Source organism: Emydura macquarii, unplaced genomic scaffold, assembly GCF_026122565.2.
Source record: "Emydura macquarii macquarii isolate MOO-44397 ecotype Brisbane River unplaced genomic scaffold, CSIRO-AGI_Emac_v2 contig_1119, whole genome shotgun sequence".
NCBI classification, from domain to species: Eukaryota; Metazoa; Chordata; order Testudines; family Chelidae; genus Emydura; species Emydura macquarii.
Genome location: NW_027131256.1, coordinates 10768059 through 10787203, shown reverse-complemented (window position 1 = coordinate 10787203; position 19145 = coordinate 10768059). Strand labels below are relative to the sequence as shown.

The window sequence follows — 19145 nt, the reverse complement described above, 5'->3', positions numbered from 1 at the left end:
CTGGACCCAGGACAAACCCCTTTAGAACTCCACTAGATATATCCTCCCAGTTTGATAGCAAATCACTATTAGCCTCTCTTTGAGTATGGTTTTTTCAACCAGTTGTGCACCTATCTTATAGTAATTTCATCTAGACCACATTTTCCTAGTTTGCTTATGAGAATGTCAAGTGGGATTGTGTCAAAAGCCTTACTGAAATCAAGATCTGTCATGTCTACAACTTCCCCTCTTCCTCTCCGCCGTACACTAGCCAGTAACCCTGTCAGAGAAGGAAGTTAGGTGGGTGTGGCGAGATTTTATTCTTAACAAGTCCTTGTTGGATCAGAACTCCATTCTGCTAGGCATTGTAAAAGCAGATAATTAAAGTCAGTCCTTGCCCCAGTTTGTGCTAGAAACTAATTCACTTGCTCAGAATATTTAGCCATCCTTCACCCTGTGATTCCTATGTGACACTGTCCCTGGAGTGTTGAGTGCCCGCTGCCATCATCACTGGTGCAAATGAGAAAAGGGTGAAGTGAGCACAGGCTTCAGGTGTACAAAAAAATACACCAGCGTGTTGTTGTTGGAATATTTATTATTCTGTTTCTCATTAGAGAAGGTAAATTGCAAACATTGGGTAGTTAAAACATACACACAGAATACAGTGCACACACAAACTATAGAGATGACCAGATGGTGACAGTCACAGAATGCTTCTGTTCTTCAGCATTTGTGTTAGATTTTGGACATGATTTGTCAGGCAGGATTTTCTACTTCATGCACTTAAATAAGTTATGCCTTGTTTTAAGCGTACCTGCATTCTGCTGTCATACCTAACACTAAATGGTGATGCTTTTCTCCTAGCCCCTTACGTCTGGTACATGCAAAAAAATGAAAATGAGCCATGCTCTATCACGAACACGCTCGAATACTTCCCAGAAGAGGAGGGCAGCAACCAGGAAAACGCTACTAGCCCTCCACAAAATCCTCCTTCCAATCTCACTGTGGTGACTGTCGAGGGTTGTCCAACCTTTGTCGTATTGAACTGGACAAAACCAGAAAATGACACCGTTACTGGTCAGTGTAATTTCTTTTAGAATCATCTACTATTTCAACATATAACATTGCATGCTTATTTTTACTTCAGTTAAATGTTGGTGGTTGTTTTGGGTCCACAGCTGAAAGGATCATTAGACAAAGGGAGCCAGACTCTTCACTGCTAGCACTTTGTGTAACTGTTGACAATTGCAGAAGGTGGGTGTAAAATGCTATCAACTCAGAACAGTGCAGTTCTGTACACTCACTATGCACTGATGTCAATGACTACACAAGGTGCAAAACATTGTAGAATTGGGCCTATACAATATGTGTCTTCCCATTGTTTATTTCTGGCTCCCCCTTGTAATGCAGGTAAGTGGAGTCTCTACAGTCTGGTAGGATCTAATACTGGTTATTCAGCTGTTTGATAATAAAAGGGAAAAGAAAGTTATTTATTATTAAATATTTGTGTATGTAGCACAGTATTGCAGGTGTGCATAGTACTTTACAGAGATAATATAGACATGCTTCCTGCCTTCAGGAGTTTACAGTCTAAGGACCTGATCCAACAAAGCCTGACGTCTAACCAATAAAATCAAAAGGCTTCTATTTACAGTAATATGCATCACACTCCATAGTAGATACTTGTGAGATCATCAGGCCCTAAAATAGTTACATCTTTCCTCTGGAAATCTGTAACCCAAGTCAGGTTTTAGATTTAAAAAAAAATGATGCTATCTTAGCATTCATGTTCATCTTCTCATTAAAAAAACCAAAATGTATGTTCATTATTTTACCTGGTGACCTTGCATGTCATCGTCGTTTCTAAGTGAAGGGCTCCCTTAGCCTTGATGTGTATTCACAAGCCTACTGTGCCCCCTTTAGCCATTCTCATTTTACAGATATATATAACTAGAGATAAATTCAGTCTTCTCTTTCAAGAGGAACACATGTAATTTTAGTATAAAGTAGCCTGCAATCTGGTGCTTGAGAAGGATGGTTTGCTTCACCTTGGATTGTGGGGAACAGTCTATTCTAAGACTTTGCAATGCAGGAGGTGTGCATTTGCATGAACACTCCTCATCCCAAATATATCTGCAGCTCCTTTCCATGTAGGGGTTGTCTGGTTTCAGTTTTGAGGTCTCGACACCAGAGCAACCTTTCCCTGGGTTTGGTTGGTTATGCTGCCAGCATCTATGGCTTTCTGGGGCTTGCAGTGCAGGTCACAGGGATTGTTTATTATGCTTCTCTTTGAGAACTCAATGGAAGGTAAATGAGCCTAGCTGCAGCAAGGACATATATAATGTAAAAAGTCGAAATTCTTTCCAAAACAAATACAAAGGATTCAGTTGAAAATAAGTAAACCTGGTTCATCCACATTTTGCACGAATGAAAGCAAGTCTCTGATCCCTTCCAAGATTCTCTGCTGTTCATATCCTTTCTTTTTCATTTCTTTTATTTGAAGAGCAAGAGTTGGAACATACAGAGCAAACATATGCCCCTCAACAGCGATGGCAATACAGCCCTCAATATACTCACTGTGGTTTTTTGCCTGGAGAAAATTTGTTAGAAAGAGTCCCATATGTCTAGTTTTCCATTTAGTCATCATTATAATGGTACCTTTCCCTGAAGGTTTGCCATTAGCATTTTTTACAACATTTTCCTTCAGTAGAGATGCATCTTAGTCTCCAGGAAAAAGAGGAAAACATGATACAAGACACATGATTGGCGTTAACTGTTATTGGGCAAGTAAACTTTTCTCTATTTAAAGAAACTCTTGTTAGGATGCTTTCCCACTAGATACTTTCATGTCCAGAGGCAGTGACTGTCCAGCTTTTTTTTTTTTTTTTATCATCAGGATGTTTAATACCACGTTCCAAAATTCTGGGACTCAGCAACATTCCTGTCAGTCATATAGCTTTGTCTTCCTCACTTCAGTACATTATTTACTATATTTATTTAGTGGATCAGCCACAACAATTTTTAAATTTGACTGAAAGCATTAAAATCCATTTCTAAATACCACCCAGCATTAGTTCATATTGGCATCAGTCTGATATTTATTATTGGTTCAGACACACTTAATTTGAGTCTTCAGAAATTTGTTTTTTGTTTTTGGACTTTGTCAAGGATTTTCCAGTCTGTGTTCCTCTATGTTTATGTACATCATTTTACATTATTTTCCAGAGGTTTTGGATAGTGAGTGCTTTGGAAACAAAAAAGCTACATAATTTTTTGATCCCTTTATTAAAGATTGCGTCAGCTGCCTTTTCACTGTTATTGTGCCTGAGAGCTTTCAAAATCTTGAATCTTCCTAACAGAGTTCTATTTCAAGAATGGAAAAGCCTGACAAACAATAACCTAAAGAGTGATGACAGTCACCTCCTAAATTATTGAAAGCTGTCAATGTCAGGCATTAATCCCTTCACTGGTGGTGCTCTGCTACAGCTTCTGCAGTGCAGCAGAAATGCTGTGGTGTTCTATTGTTCCACACACACATGAAGAAAAACAGGATGCAAGGGATGTCATTTAATTAGGTCACAACTTCAGTAATTTCATTTAGCTGGAAAATATCCAGCAATAACTTGTACAGTGCAGGCCATGATCTCTTCCTTAATCATTTCTACCCGGTGGAAGACAGCTATCAGACCTCCTTCCTGCCACAGCTGGTTCTCCCAGCCATTTATGAGGACCCCATCAGCCTCACTTTGTAGGAGACTTAAGGGGCTGGGGAAAGAGGGTTGTCTCCCTTCTGTTCCAGACACTGGGAGCCCAGCCTCCATTCTCCGGTTTTTTTAGGGGATGTCTTCTCCTAAATCCACTTCCAATTCCAGTTTATCAGGGAACCAAGACCCCCTGTGGAACAAATACCTGCACTGAACACCTGCTAAGCGGCAACAGTTTGAACCATGCCACCCGATCTAGCCCATTATTTCTCTGAGTTGCTGTGGGGAAAGCAAAAAAACCACCTCACCTCAGCCACTCTGGCCATGAGTGAAAAATTTCTTCCCAGTCCCCAAATTGGTGATCAGTGTAATGCCCCCAGCAGATGAAAAAATCCTGTTCTAAAATCCTGACACCTGGAGTGTGAGGGTGGGAGCTGCTAATCTGGACATGATAGAGGGCTCAGGCTGGAGGGAGAGAGTTTATATAGCCCCCCTTGGGTGCACAGGGGCCAGTGGCTTACCTGAGCCCAACCTGCCCACCTACCCATCCAATTGATGACTTTCCTCCTTCCTGGCCCCCCTCCCAACCAACCACCAATGGAGGGGACACTTAAAGGAGCCGTTACCCTTTTTCCCCCACCAGTTCAGACCAAAGACCCTTCACTTCTGAGATTGCAGGTGGTCTACTGTCTTGACTGTTGAATAAAATAGTTGATATGTGGGAGCAAATAGAGGTCAGGTGCTGCCCAGGTCACACCTTAGATGAACTGAAAAGTGCCAGTATTTTTTAAAGTTAGTTTTTTGCAACTGGAGTGAACTACAAGGTTTAATTCACATGTGAAATTTGTGCTGGTAAAAGGTGCCAGAATGACTGCCCTGAAGACAGAAGTCCTCTTCCTGGGTTCTACATAGGCAGCAGGTGCACAACTTTCCCCAACCCCATACACACCAGTGTGTGTGGCAATTATGATCTATAGGGACAACCTCTAAGTTTTCTCTCTGTGGGTCATTCTGTCCTTCGTATGATTGTGGGAGACTGCCAACTAGGGTGTCACATGTGATTCTGTTTTATGTGATACGGACACCTGTCCCCAACAGGAACTGCACTGAGACTCCTACATTTGTTTTACATAGACCACTAATGTCCATCCAATGGTAACAGTTTTGGTCATTGTCATTAGGATCATATTTGAACCAAGGATCTGGAAATAAAATGCTCAGCTTCTCATTGTCCTGCCTCTGAGCCAACATTGCACTCAGGTCCACAGATTTGTTTTGCACACTAAGTTTTTCAGGTAGATGCTCTACAGTTTGGTCTCCTCTTGCTCTTTGTGTGTGTTTATCCTGAAAAATATTTATACATGGAAACTGTGTGCATTTGCATCTCAAATCAGCGGCAGCTCTTCTTTTCACATCAGCTTTCTTCAGCAGATATTTTCATATTAATAGAATGGATGGTGTTATGTCAAAAATCCATGTGATGGTTCCTTTTGGAGCTATTAGGAAAAATTAGGTTGAAAATCCACTCGTGCGGATTTACATGATAGTGCCAGTGGAGCTGTTTTATTTTACAAACATATAATTTAATAGGAATGTTCGTTATGGGTCCAATTCTTCAACTCAGACTTAGGGACGTTTACTCATGTGATTAGTCCCATTGACTTTTAGTGGCTTCAGTTTACATGAATAAGTGCTAGTAAAGTAATGGTTGCAAAATCTGGCCCCAGACATTTGATCAACTAATATTATATATGTGTGCAATTAATTTTATAGATGTGCTTAAATTATGCAGCTGTTTTATTGGCACTTGTCAGTAAAAATACCTATAAAGTCAGGCAATAAAGGTATTATGATACTTTTTATTTCTTTAAGCATTGAATTCCATTGCAGATGATATTTTATCTTCCAGTCTAGACAATAAATTGGTCTTGAGCACTAATGAAATTACTGAGAAGTGGAAATCTAGACGTTGCCAGTGTTTAAATAAAAATTGAAAAGCAGCAGCAGATTAATAGAAAATAGTAGGGAAAGGATGATGTCTAAGGATTTTTTTTAAATTATTTATGTATGTATTTTTTCCTATATTACACACCCCTTCCTTCATTGTCCTCATTTCCCATGGTCTTGGATGGTCATTGCAAATACAATGTAGCTGGTCAGACCACTTTCATTTTACTTAGTCATCAAAGCTAGATTTGAGGGTGTGGAGAGATTAAAATGGCCTAGCCCGTCATGTAGCTCCACTGCACTGTAAGAGCAGCTGGACCTTGAAAAGTTAGCTCAAAACTTGGACTTCATCTTTGAAGTCACTGGGAGTGAATTTGCCCCGCTCACAAGTCCATAGTCTGTCAGCAGTCTTTGTACAGAACTCCAGTTGAGGTCCATAAGATTCCTATGCATGGAACAGAGATTTCATATATGGCCCTAGATGGCTAGAAGGTAGATGGCTGCCCAGAAACACAGTTGGAGCAATTGAGAACACACTGGAGCCTCATTGAAGTTTCATATATAAAAAGAAAATTGTAGCATATGGAAGCTCCTGATTAAAGGGAAATAGTGTTAGTGTAGAAGGGGGTCTAGTTCCTTGAGGAAGAAGGAAGAATAAGTGATGTATTCAGAACTAGAATCTCTGTTTGAAGAGGTAATTAAAATAAAAAGTGGGTAGAGGTTGCCTGTTAAACGGGAAGACTGGAAATCTGTATTGTCCCTCAGCCAGCCTGCAATAAATAGGGAGACAGCATCTTTTCCCCAGAGATCAGAAGTTATCACTGTACTTGGAGTTTGGGCATACTTAATTCTACATGACCATGGAACATGAGCAGGAAACATCACACTAGCACTGTCCAGGGCCACCCTGCAGCTGGATGGTTGACAGCCCTTGTTGAGCTGCAATCAGAATTAAAAGGGTGAAGGTTAACTACCAGTCTCGCTGAAATGGCAAACACTTTGACTACATCAAAAGCAGCAGATGCATGCTGACGCAATAACTGAGAGTGCCAGTTTTATTAAACACTGCTGGAGGTTTAAAAAACGCCCCGAGTGGAAATTTCATCTTCATCTGGCTTCTGTTGGTTCCACTTGGCAACTAGGTTTTGAAACCGAGCAGCAGGTCTCGTGGCTCTACTGAATCCTGGGGCTGCTGATCCTCAGAATGAAACAGAAACACCAGTATAATCAACAATAGAAACTAGTTAATGGTTTCTAATGGAGTCTACTGCAATTTCCAGTGGGGCTTGTGGTTCCTGTAGCCTCCAGTGCTTTTTACTACTCATTTTAAAAAGGTTAAAATGACTACAGATTATTTGGGAGAGTGGAATGTATGTGATTTTGTGTGCGTATATAAAGGTTGTTCCCTTATTATTTAAGTAGAATTTTAGTCCTTGACCTGATGGGGTACTGTGTTTCCTGAATTCCCACTGACTTCAGAGTATTCAGGACCAATCAGAAGCTGTCGAATCAGATTGCTCCATCAGTTTGACCCATCTTGTATTTAAAAATGTTGTCACAGTAGAACAGCAGCAATGGACAAAAATATCAAACTCGTCTCTTTGTTTACATCAGATATATAGTCACATTACTTTCCCAGTAGTCAGTAATGTTTGACGGTTTTATGAGCCTGATAAGAAGAGGTGCTGCAATGTCTATACCAAACAGGTGTTACAAGGGCTATGACAGCCTTAGTTCTAAATTTTGCGGTATATCAGAGTTCTGTCCCATCTTAGTGTTCAATACTCTATTGGTGAAAATGAGAAGTATGTACACTGAGAAAAAGGCAAGAGCAGAACACTTTGGGCTAGATTGTCCCTAGTTCTTACTCAGCTATGGAGGTAGGTAAGACCCCAACCTCCCCCTTACTCCTTGGCATAGTCAAGTAAGGGCAAATCATATTGCAGCTCCAGCACCAGACAGCAGATGACTTATTCCTCCTGTGTAAGTAAGTGGGTTGGGACTAGGGAAAGGCTAGACTCTTTCCCCTCTACTCACCAGCTTGAGTAGCTGACCAGGCACATGGGAGGACTAAGCTGCACACAGAAGTGTGCAATCCCAGAACAAGAAGGAGATGGGACAGAGGAAGAATTTTGTCTCTCTGAGAGACAATCCCTTCCAGAAGCACTTGTTGTGATGGTGCAGTTATACACAGCCACTGAGATGAACCTAATGAGTCAATTTATCCCTTTGTTTTTTTCCTCTGACTTAACCTCATAGTGGTGTTGTGAAGATTAATGTCTGTAGAGCATTTTGAATATGAAAGAAAGAAATAAGTGCTAAATCTTTTGTGTGTTTACAGAATAAGTAAGTTTAATATATATGTGCAGCATTTTCTAAGTATTTATTTATAGTCTACGTTTTGTGGTAAAAACCAAAATTAACTATAGCTTTTCCTAAACCTATTGTAAGTAACCATAACCTTGAAAATGTATATAAAACAAAACAATTTCCAAATGACATTGATCTCCATCAGATACAGGTTAACAAGATGCTGTTGTGAAGTAAAGTTTTTGAAGCTTCAGGCTCGGAAGGTTATGGAGGTTCAGAAAATTGACATTCTCAAATTCTCACTCTGATTTACAGTCTTTATCATGTCATAAACTCTAAATGCCTCATTAATTATACAAGCAATTTCAACCTTTTTAAAAAAAAATTTCAAAGATAGCAACTTTTGTCAGGAAAATATCAACTCAAAACTTAGCTTGCAGGAACTTTGAATCAATAGACATGAAGGACATATAGTGCAACATCAGGAATAGAAAGGTTGTGATGTATCAAAGCTTGGGACTGGAGATACAGTGTTTGATAAAATTCCAACTAAGCAGTGAGGAACCTATACTTAAACAAGTTACTGAGGAGATTTCTGGGTTTGCAGCATGGTGGAGGCGCTCTCTCTAAGACTCTCCCCCCACGCACGGTCCCAGAGCCCCGGCTCCAGCCTGGGCCTGAACCACTGCAGTTTTATAGTCCTGTACCGAAGAGGTGGCCCTGGATGCTGACAGTCTGAGAGTCAGAGACAGAGGGACAAGGCTGGGCTTTCAAGCAGTGTAGGCTTTCTCTCCCAACTCAGAGATAGGGAATAAATCAGACCCATCTGAGCAGTAGCTAAAGAGGTTAAGCTTAAGTAAGGAAATAAGCATGTCAGTCTCATTGTTATTTTAAATCCACCTCTCTACACACTGTATAACTTCTGGCCAAAATTAATCATGTTTGTTTTAAAGAAGCTGTTTCTGTGTTGACATACAAATGTGTGCTGAGCACAGGCTCCTGGAGAGAAACTTTTGCAGGTAGTGAGCCCAGTGGGCCTGTGAAGTAGCACTCTTGGCAACCAGACAGTTGTAGCCTGGAGACCCAGTTGGACAGTGATTGGATCGCGGGATCTCACCCCCAAGAGAAGTAGAGACAAAGGTCTAACTTGAAAGGGATGTACTCAGAGGGACTAGAAAGGGGTCTCAGCAAGCTCAGCCTGCACTTAACCACTCCATAAGACTGTGAGATACCAGAATGCGCTCTAAGATAATAATCAGGGAAATCCACTCGAAGGAGGAAATCGGACAAGAAAAAAAAAGAGGAATGAAGAAGATAGAGGAATTAGAACTTTTATTAAAAGCAAATTTCTGTTTCTTTTAACTTTTCAGAATATGAGATTGTATCAACTGAAAATGGAGCACCTCATGGAAAGAACATGTCCATTTCAACAACAAATCAAACTCACTCTACAGTGGAAAACCTAAAACCTAACACAAGGTAATGCAGTAAGAGAAGAACTTTTCAAATTCATCCAGCTAATTTAGACTGTCAGTCATATCCTCGTGTAAGTAAAAAGATACAGATATAAGAACAAAGTGAGTTTGTTCTAGTTCTAATGGGAAGCAGACTTATTTTTTAAAAAAAAATGAAGTTAACAGAGAAGGTAATCTTAGGAATCTTCAGGGACGTTGCAGAAGGTCCAGACTCCATTAGCTGGGTATAGTGCAAAGGTGACATATTTTGTGTCTTGGCAAAAAGATCAAAAGTTCCGTTTTTAGACGTCTACGGCTTCTTATGAAAAAAAAACTTTAAAATTTAATAGGGATAAAACCAATTAGATTTTGTAGAAATCTATATATACTTCAGTAGTATCCTAACATTTCCATATCTTTAACCATCTTATAGAATTCAGGTTTCAGAAATCTTAGAGGATGGGACTAAAATTTCTAGTGAGACTATCTCACCAAAAACTGCATATGTGACTGCCTTTTTAAATGAATAATTGTAATTTGAGTGGTGGGTTATTTTGAAGCCTGTATAGAGGTGTATATTTGTGAATTTGTTATACTAGTATTAAAACATAGCTAATGATCCAATATTCATGTTTGGGGGAGAGAATTCAAGAATTAACAAATTGAAATATTTTGAAGTTGAATGGAGCATGAAGCTTTTCCATATTGAGGAATAATCATATCATGCTTGGTGTGCCTCAGTGTATTTATCTTCAAAGTGAATAGACTTTGGCCTTGTCTACATTAGCGCTTATTCCGGCAAACTTTAGTTGCTCAGGGGTGTGAAAAAGCACACCCCTGAGTGACATAAGTTTTGCCGGCATAAGCGCTTGTGTGGACAGCACTATGTCGGCAGGAGACATTCTCCCTCTGACATAGCTACTGCCACTCGTTTAGATGATTTTATTATGTCAGTGACAGAGCTCTCTCCCATTGACATAGCATGGTTACACAAATATTCTTACAGCAGCACAACTGCCACAGTAAGTTTTAAATATAGACTAGCCCAGTGTTTCTTAACCTGGGGTTTTAGAGGGGTCGCAAGTGCAGAGCTGGTATTGGGGGTGGCAAGAAAGGCAATTGCCTGGAGCCACAGGGGCGCCATGAAACTAAGTTACATGCCTCAGCTCCGTGGGGGTGGGACTCAGGCTTCAGGGGTACAGTAGTTTGGAAAGGTTAAGAACCACTGGAGATGTTAAGGGTAAAAGAGAAAATGTGTTCTCATTGCAGTCAGAATGCATGTAGTAAGTTCTGACATCTCTCTGCCAGAGGCTGAGTTAGGTTTTTCCCATGCTAAATGCATAAGGTAACTCAGACTCCCACCTGTAATAAAGTGAGGATTTTTCTGTTATTATTGCAGCTCACATAACCAAACTCCTTCATCTGAGATCCTTTACAGTCATTTCAGTCATAATTTGTCAGCATTAGCATTAGATCAGAATAACAGACTCAACAGCAGCCATTTAATCGTGCATGTCACTGGCTATTAAATAGGACCTTAGTAATAAAGTAGTTTCCTTGTTCCTTCAAGTGGTGACCTTCGGTATGTCTGATGTGACTGAACAGGAAAAATATACCTTTAATATTCATATTTTCCTCTAGGAAAGTATACAGTATAACATTATTAGTATTTGTCAAGTCCCTGGGGCTGTACAAAATGCAATATGAAGGCAGCCAAAGTGCTTGCTTCAGAGTGCTTATAGTCTTAAAGAAAAAGACCCTGGACTGAGAACTAGGTGACCTTGGTTCTATTACAGGCACTGCCATTGACCAGTTATGTAACTTTTCATTTCTCTGTGCCTTTGTTTCCCCTCCCACTCTTGTCTAGATTTTCTATTTAGGTTGTGTAAACTCTTCAGGGCAGGAAATGTCTCCTATTAGGTGCTTGTACAGTGCGTAGCACAATAGGGCCCCATTCTGGGTTGAAGTCTCTTAAGAATTACTGTAACGCACATAAATAAATAGTGAATACACTAGGAAGTCCAGCAGGAAGAGCAACTTTTAATAATTTTTGTGGGGGGAGGGGTTAGTTCATGTCTTGTGGGCATCATGGACGAAATGAGCCTTTAAGAGGGCTTTGAAGGGAAGGGATAATACTGGCTTGTTGAACTAAGATGTGGTGGGTGTTTCATGCATAGGGAATGGCAGGCAGCGATGCGCAGAGATGGGAATGTGAGAAGACAGTAAGTGTGTTAGCATGAACAGGATGCCTTGTGGTTTTTTAGCCTTTCTAGCAGTGTAGAAGCTTGCGCTGCCACTGCCTCTGCCTTTTCCATTCTGTGGATGAAACTGAGTGATCTGACCCCGAGATGCCATACTCACTCTGGTCATGAGCGCTAAAATTCTCTGGGAAAGTGTTTTGGAGTTTTTTGAGCTCATCTGCTAAAATTCATGGATCACCAAAGGCTATGTTTTCATCAGAGTGAACAAGGATTTAGCCTTGTGACTTCATTAATAGTAGTGGGGCAGTATTGTTACATGGTAATGCAGTGATGAGTGCCTTAGAAATGTGTGTAGTAATAATCTCCACGCGTTGCACTGAAATTCTCCCACTCTCCCCAAGTCACCTATTAAATCATATTTTGGGACCATCGTGGTGGTCAAGTGGCAGGGTTGGTCAGCTCCTAGTCTCTCATTCCTCAAGTCACCAAAGTCTAAGAACTCTGTACCTTGCAGCAGGCTTAGTCAGGATAGATGGGGACAGAAGCTGAGGAATTGCTTTGTGTCACTCAACCACAATGAGCCTGGTCAATTAAGGAATGGTGATAATGGACTGCTAAAGGAATCCTGTCCATTCATTTTCTGTTGGAAGGAGCTAAAATAAGACATTTATTGTCCATCCACTCTGTTTGTGACAACTATATTTGAGCACAGTTGGTTGCAACATGGTTTCCCTGACCACTGCACACTGGGAAGGGTTTTTTTAAAGAATTGTATTGTAGCTGTCTCATAAAGACTTAGCCCTGATCTACACTTACCTGGAGATTCGACGGCAGTCGACAGGAGCTACGTAAAGTACGCAAAGAACTTGTGTAACTCCCGTCAACTGCTGTGCTTCTCTTCTGCGCGCTGTCTTCACTGCACTGCGCCAACGGGAACACAGTCCCGTTGACGCAGCACTACGCCACTTGTGGGGGTGGATTAATAACGTCAACTTCTGGATCGACTGAGCGAGTTTTCACTGACCACTCAGTCAATCCAGATAAGTTGATCTGACGGCGGTGACTTTGCCGCCATCAGTGTAGACATAGCTCTTGAGGGGGTGGTTTTACTCAGTCGGCTTCTTGATCGATTGAGTGGATCGACACTGACCACTCAATCAATCCAGAAAGATCGATCTGGTGGGGGCGACTTTGCCACCGTCAGTATAGACATACCCATAATATGGATTTCCTTCGGGTGAGTAGTTTAGCTTTGTGAAAGGTGGGGTCTTAGGCTGTGTCTACACTGCAGCACTAATTCGAATTAGCTTAATTCGAATTACAGAAAGCGATTTATAGAAAGTGCTGCAGACTGTCCACACTACGGTGTTTGTGCTGGTTTCTTGCGTCCACACTGGCCAGCCTTAATTCGAATTAGAAAACAGTGCAATGTGGGAAACTATCCCATAGTGCAACTAACCATAGAGGCTGTTGTGACGAGTGTCATCATCCCAGGATACAGCGCTGCTTCCCCCATCCTCTTTCCCCACCCCCAAAAAACAGGAAAAGGATTTTCATGCTGTTTTTTTACTCCCCCGATCACCATTGCTGCAGGCCCATGGAGCCAGCTGAACTGTGGTCTCATTTTGACCTTGACAAATGCATCGAAGCTTATCCTGGATTACTTTAGAACTGTATGCTGTTTGCCTTTTATGCTCCCCCCACCACCGCCTGTATATTGCTTGCCTTTGATTTTGTTTCTACAGGTGTCTGTAGAATGTAAGATAAATAACAACGGAGTCAGTTAGTATATTATTACAGTGATACAAATGTTTCCATTTCACTGATGGAAAGCATGATATAATGTATCCATATGTAGCACTGTGAATAAACTCTTAAGAAAGTATCAATTTCCATGATTGGCCACTGAAACAATGTAGCAAAGAATTTCCTCTCACTGCGGGCAGTTAAAATGCATTCACCACGTGGGGAGGGGGGTGGGGGGTGAAATCTTTCAAAGGGACAAACTTTAAAGGGCTAAACTTTCAAAGGGACAAATCTTAAAGGGACAAACTGCAAAGGACTTGCTGGGCAGTTAAAACGCATTCACCACGCCGGGAGGGGGCGTTAAATTTTCAAACCCTTAAAGGGACAAACTGCAAAGGGCTTATTGTGTGTGTGGGGGCGTGATCGCAGCTTGGATTTTAAACCCATTCACGGCAGGAAATGAAGTTTTAAATCTTCCCGGGACTGCTTTGGGGGAGGATACTGAAATGGGGCATCATGGGATACAGTCTGGAGGCCAATTAATTCGAATTAAGTCCCATTGCGTCCACACTCACACTAATGCGAATTAACTGATGCGCTTCAGGCGCATTAATACACTTGCAGAGGTGGTTTTATTAATTCAATTTTAAAGGCTCCTTAATTCAAATTAACAATGTGCAAGTGTAGACACGGGAATAATTAATTCGAATTAAGGGACTTTAATTCAAATGAACCCACCAGTGTAGACCAGGCCCTAGTGTACAGCATGGTTTGATTGGGATGGTTCTCAAAAGAAACAAAAACCTGTCCTCATTGGTCAGGGTATCTCGCTAACTACCATGTTTAAACATAGTGGTTACTAGAATGGTTTCCCTTGTAATGTAGACGGGGCCTTTTGTGGAGAGGCTGAAGCCATGAAGATCATGTTTAAAACATCTGTGTTTGCTTTGACTCAAAGGAATAGTGTCGTTGCTGGCTATTTTCTCCTCTAGACTTGCATGGCAATATAAGCTTCAGAAACAAAATATTTACAGTAACTTAGTTTATAACTGAGTAGTTTATAGTTATTTAATTCATCCAATCGAGGACTTCAGTCAAACTACAGCCTCTTTTGCTTGCCATGTAATCTGTAATTTGGCTTTTTTGTTTGGTGTGACTTCAGACTACTGCAAGGCATCCAGATTCAATGAAATGAGAGCATAATGTTCTGTTTGAAACCTGTTTTGCTGTGTAGAATTCACTCCCTTTAAATAAACGCATGGCACGTCAGCTGCTCAGCAGCCTGCATGAAATGTGCTGATGGTCTTATATTATTCCATTTTGTTGAATCATCCAGAAACGCCACGTGTTTGCTCAAGACACAGACGTGTTGTGTCTGTTCCATTTTCTCAGTCACACATGCCTGACAATTGGCACTTGTCACTGCTCATTTAAAAAAACTTTTTCCCAAGTGATGAGTGCTTTGGCCTCTGCACCTGGAGAACTCTCAAAAATAATGTTCCCAGTATTTCAGTATAAGGGGAAAATAACATATCTTAGAAGACTGTTAAAAGTCAAAGTAGTCTGAAAACACAAATCATACTGTGCAGTATTTGGTTGGTTTTACTTTCTCAAAACTCCTACATGTTATTGTCACTAAGGAGAAATTAGCTAGATGCTAGACTCCCTCATTTAAAACAGTACCTGTTGACTACAGACCTTCTATTCTGCTTATTCTCATAAATGCTTTGCCTTTCTATAGCAGATTTCATCTAAGGGATTCAAAGCACCTAAGAAACAATTAAGTCTCCCTTGTGAGTTAAGTCTACCCATTTTATATACGATTACACCATCGGGGCTTTCCAGTGACAGAAGACTTTCTCTCATTGCATCAGTTTCTTTTCTGTCCATGTGCTCCTCCAGTAGAGTAGTTTGTCTAATAGATACATAAACATGGTTATTCATTTTTCTGAACTTTGTATTACATTCATCTTTTGTAATGACTCTATCTCCCCTCTCTCATTTCACAGCAACTCTACTTTTTCATACTCCTCTTTATCCACCTTTTTTTCAAGACACTGATCTACAAAATCAACTGTAGTGTTTCCAAACATGGATGGTTCAGATCCAGATCATATTTCATTGAGTCTTCACACAAAAGTGCTTCTTTAATATTTGTCGTCACCATCCCAAAGCTTTCACTCACAAGCGCTCTCTGTATTTTAATATCCAAACTCATTCTTACATTCACTTGAACTCACTCTGGGCCAGATCCTGATGTCTTACTCAATTTCTACTCCTTTCTTACTCAGACAAAATTCTCTTCTCAAGATTTGAGTCCTCATAACTATACTGATTAGTCTTGTGGATAATTTTGTATCTTATAAATCTTCACTTTGCTCTTTTTTCACAAATGAAAGCTAAGCTTTTTTGTGGTGGCTTCTCTGATAAATTAATTTGACATACATGCTAGTGTCACAGTTTCCAACACTTCTGAGCAGAGAAAAATACCACCATGAGCAGTATCATCAAATTACTCATTTGCCCCCAGATGGAAATGTTGGCATTTTTAGAGCAAAAACAATTCTTGTTCTTACCTGAAAAATCAACATTTGTTCCTTATGGAAAACAACCAAAATATCTGAAGCAAAACCACAGAAATGGTTGTTTTGATTAAAGCAGTTAGAATGTGATTTCCAGCCAAGTCTTTCCTACTAGTGAGAATTGGTTCATACAGTTCAACTTGTAATTTGGAGCCTGATTTTTTTTCAGGGTTGCTCCTATTAGAATCTTGGCCACTCAGCTCTTCTGAAAACCTTTAGTCCTTTGTAGGATGCTATATCAGAAACAGTCATTAAATTGACTAAAATATGCCAGTGTCCTCTGAACAGTTGTATCAGGCATGATCTTTTCTTTGTAAATCTGTTCTTTCTAGGGCTTTCTTTAAAAGGCATTTTTCACAATTTTTAGTATTTTTTTCCTCACTGTCATAGTTTTAATAAACCTTTGGAAGCTCGAAATGGACATTTCTTTAGTATGAGTTGTCTTTTCTTCCATTATGTTTGCTTTACAGAGGTAGTGCTATTTATCAGCAATACCTTTCCCATAGCTAAAAGTCAGTCTTGCTGCTTTGTATTTTTCCTGGATCTTTCCTAGCACACATATTAAATACAGATGATGTATTAGATTTCTCCAGTCCATTGTTTTCAAAGAAGCTTCAGTATGTGTCTGCTAATATTTCTGTTATCTTTTCTACTATTTCTTTGAAAATTCTTCATGGTTTGTGTCTGCTCTAGGGTTTTGCCAGACTAATTAATCAGTCACCTGATTTCCTTTAGTATTTCTTCTTCCACCTCTGAGAAGATCTACAATATGTTCCCCACCCAGTCTTTCTTTGTGAACACTGATGTCTTTTATTTTCAGCAATGTCAACCTCTTCTGTCTATAAATCACTCCTTGTCAGCCCATAGAGGTCCTTCTGGCCTCTTATGTCTAATGTACTTGAAAAATGTCATAGTTATTTTATCCTCTTTTGAGATATTCACTACCAAAGAAGCTCTGTGTACACCATATGCTTTGCTGACACATATACTATAGTACAGCTGCAATGAAACATGAGATTTTAATGCCAGATTAGATCTTTGGTCCATCTAGTCTCTTGCCCTTAGCAGTGGCCAGCACCTAAAAGGAAGATAAAACCACCAATACCAATTATATGTTTACCCAGCTAAGCCATTTTGTCACAGATTGGGAAGGAAAATTGCTTCTCACTTGCCTCAGAATGAGATTTGGATACCCATATTTTTACCTTAATTTACATAGCCATAAATGCAACTAATATACATTCACAGAGCACGCAATAAGTGGCCAGGAAACTTTGCAACAGTATATTCTACATAAGTTTGCAAAAGAAAGTTTGCATGTTATGTAAACCAGTTCTCATACATGGATGCGTTGGCAGTAATTGAAAATGTTATGATTGCACTGCTGCCATATTAATCAGAGATGTGCCAAACGGTTCAGAGGAAATTCAAGTAGCAGTTAAACTGGGCTGTCACCCCTCCAGCCTATTAGTAAAGATTTTTTTAAGGCAAAGTGCTCCTTAGCAATGCTTCCAGCACATACTTAATTATCCAGACTTCCACCTCACTATCCAACCTTCCTCCCCTCTCCTGCCCTCCATCACCATTCAACACCTTCTCTACTCACGCCACGTGGCAGCCCTGGACAAGTGGTCCTGTGACCACCATCAACTCACAGAACACCTCAGCTAAGGCTGCAGAATGGGGACCATGCTCAGCAACTCCACTTCTCAGGTGCAATGGAATTTTCTACTGGTAGGGGGAAGATTGTTCTGTGCTGGAGACAGAGCTCTCTCAAGGGCTGCTTGGGAACAAACCAGAACAAACTTCCACAGGAGCTAAGGACTGTCACAAACCTCACCACCTTCTGCTCTGAGTGCAAGACACACTTCTTCAAGTGGCCTTCTCTAACATAAACACAGAGCAATAGGCCATTTACACTAAAAGAAAAACAAAATAAAAAACCCTACCAGTACAAAATGTTATGCTGTACACCCAAGTTACAATTCTCCCCCTGGGAGAGGATGAGAATGAGAACTAACTACATGTGACAAATGTTAGACACATCACTTAATGCATTGTTGAGAGGTGCTCAGGTGATGAGGGCAGTGTAAGAATCTGTGGAAGATAAAAAGTCCTCTCCTCCACATCTCTTTTGATGTCAGGATTCCACAGGCTGGCTTACCATTTTTCTCACCCTCTCCCCTGCTAGACTGTCTGCATAAACAGACAGATAGCAAAGCTCATCCCGTCAGTGCCTGCTGAAACAGGAAATTGGGCTTTCTCTCTATCTCAGACCATATGTCTGAGGAAGAGTGGCAGGTCAGGGCCGTGTGCCTCAAGTCATCCAGATCCAGGTGGGAGGCTGGCAGTGGCCTGGGCTAATAATGCATTGTGTATTATTTTAGTTCTGCTGACAATAGAATTTGCATATTCAGTGTGCCTAGATATAAGTAAAAGACAGAAGCACATAGAAGTAGATGGTAAGAGAACTTCATAGGAACCGCTCCTTTTCTGCTTGAAAATGGTAGGATGGCAGTCCAAGTGCCAGGAGTACACTGAAAAGCTCTGTTTAATTCCACCTTTTCAGGTCTGTGATCTTACATTTTTCTCCTTTTGCATGATTTGGAAAATGATGGAATTTCCTTTGCGTGCCAAAGTTTCATGTGGGATAGCAATTTCCTATGGAAAAAATACCCTCTACAGTAATTAAATAAATAGAAATTTAATCTGCACAAGTTCTTTTATTGTCCTCTGTGGTTTGGATGGATTTATGAGGCCTATTCTTTCCAGAGCCTATGGAAAGACATTCCTATGGAGGCTGGAGTCAAAGGTTGCTTTAAGCTGCTGTTTATACTGGGTGAGGAGTTTTTGGCAGTATATATGAGATGGAATATAGACTACAGCGTCTCATGAACATCAACACTGGCTAAGATGTAGATATGGGATAGTCATTGTACAGGTTTCCTAATTAGCTTTCTAAACTCTGGCCTACGTAGTCTCTTAATCCCTTTGGCTTGTGTAGAAATGAATACAGTAGCAGAAGCACTTGATCATTTTTACATCCATTTTATTTATATGCACAGAGTAGAGGTAGTCCCTTTTGAGATCTTTCACCTGCAGCCTTAAAAAATGACATCTAGGTATGTAGGCTTTTATGAAAACGCCCCATGAGTTATTTAGAGTGCAATATGGTTTGATGCCTCTCGCTCACTGTTTGTCCTTGGCCAAACATTTTTCCTC

At 40.5% G+C, this 19145-nt stretch overlaps 1 protein-coding gene across 1 annotated transcript in view; it reads left to right on the top strand.

Annotated features, from left to right (window-relative positions):
• ABI3BP (ABI family member 3 binding protein) overlaps positions 1-19145 on the top strand; it is a 252722-nt gene that overhangs the window by 212495 nt on the left and 21082 nt on the right. The window contains exons 47-48 of the mRNA XM_067546154.1: positions 844-1056; positions 9311-9419. Of these exons, the coding sequence (XP_067402255.1) occupies positions 844-1056; positions 9311-9419 (322 nt within the window). The remainder of the gene's footprint in view (positions 1-843; positions 1057-9310; positions 9420-19145) is intronic.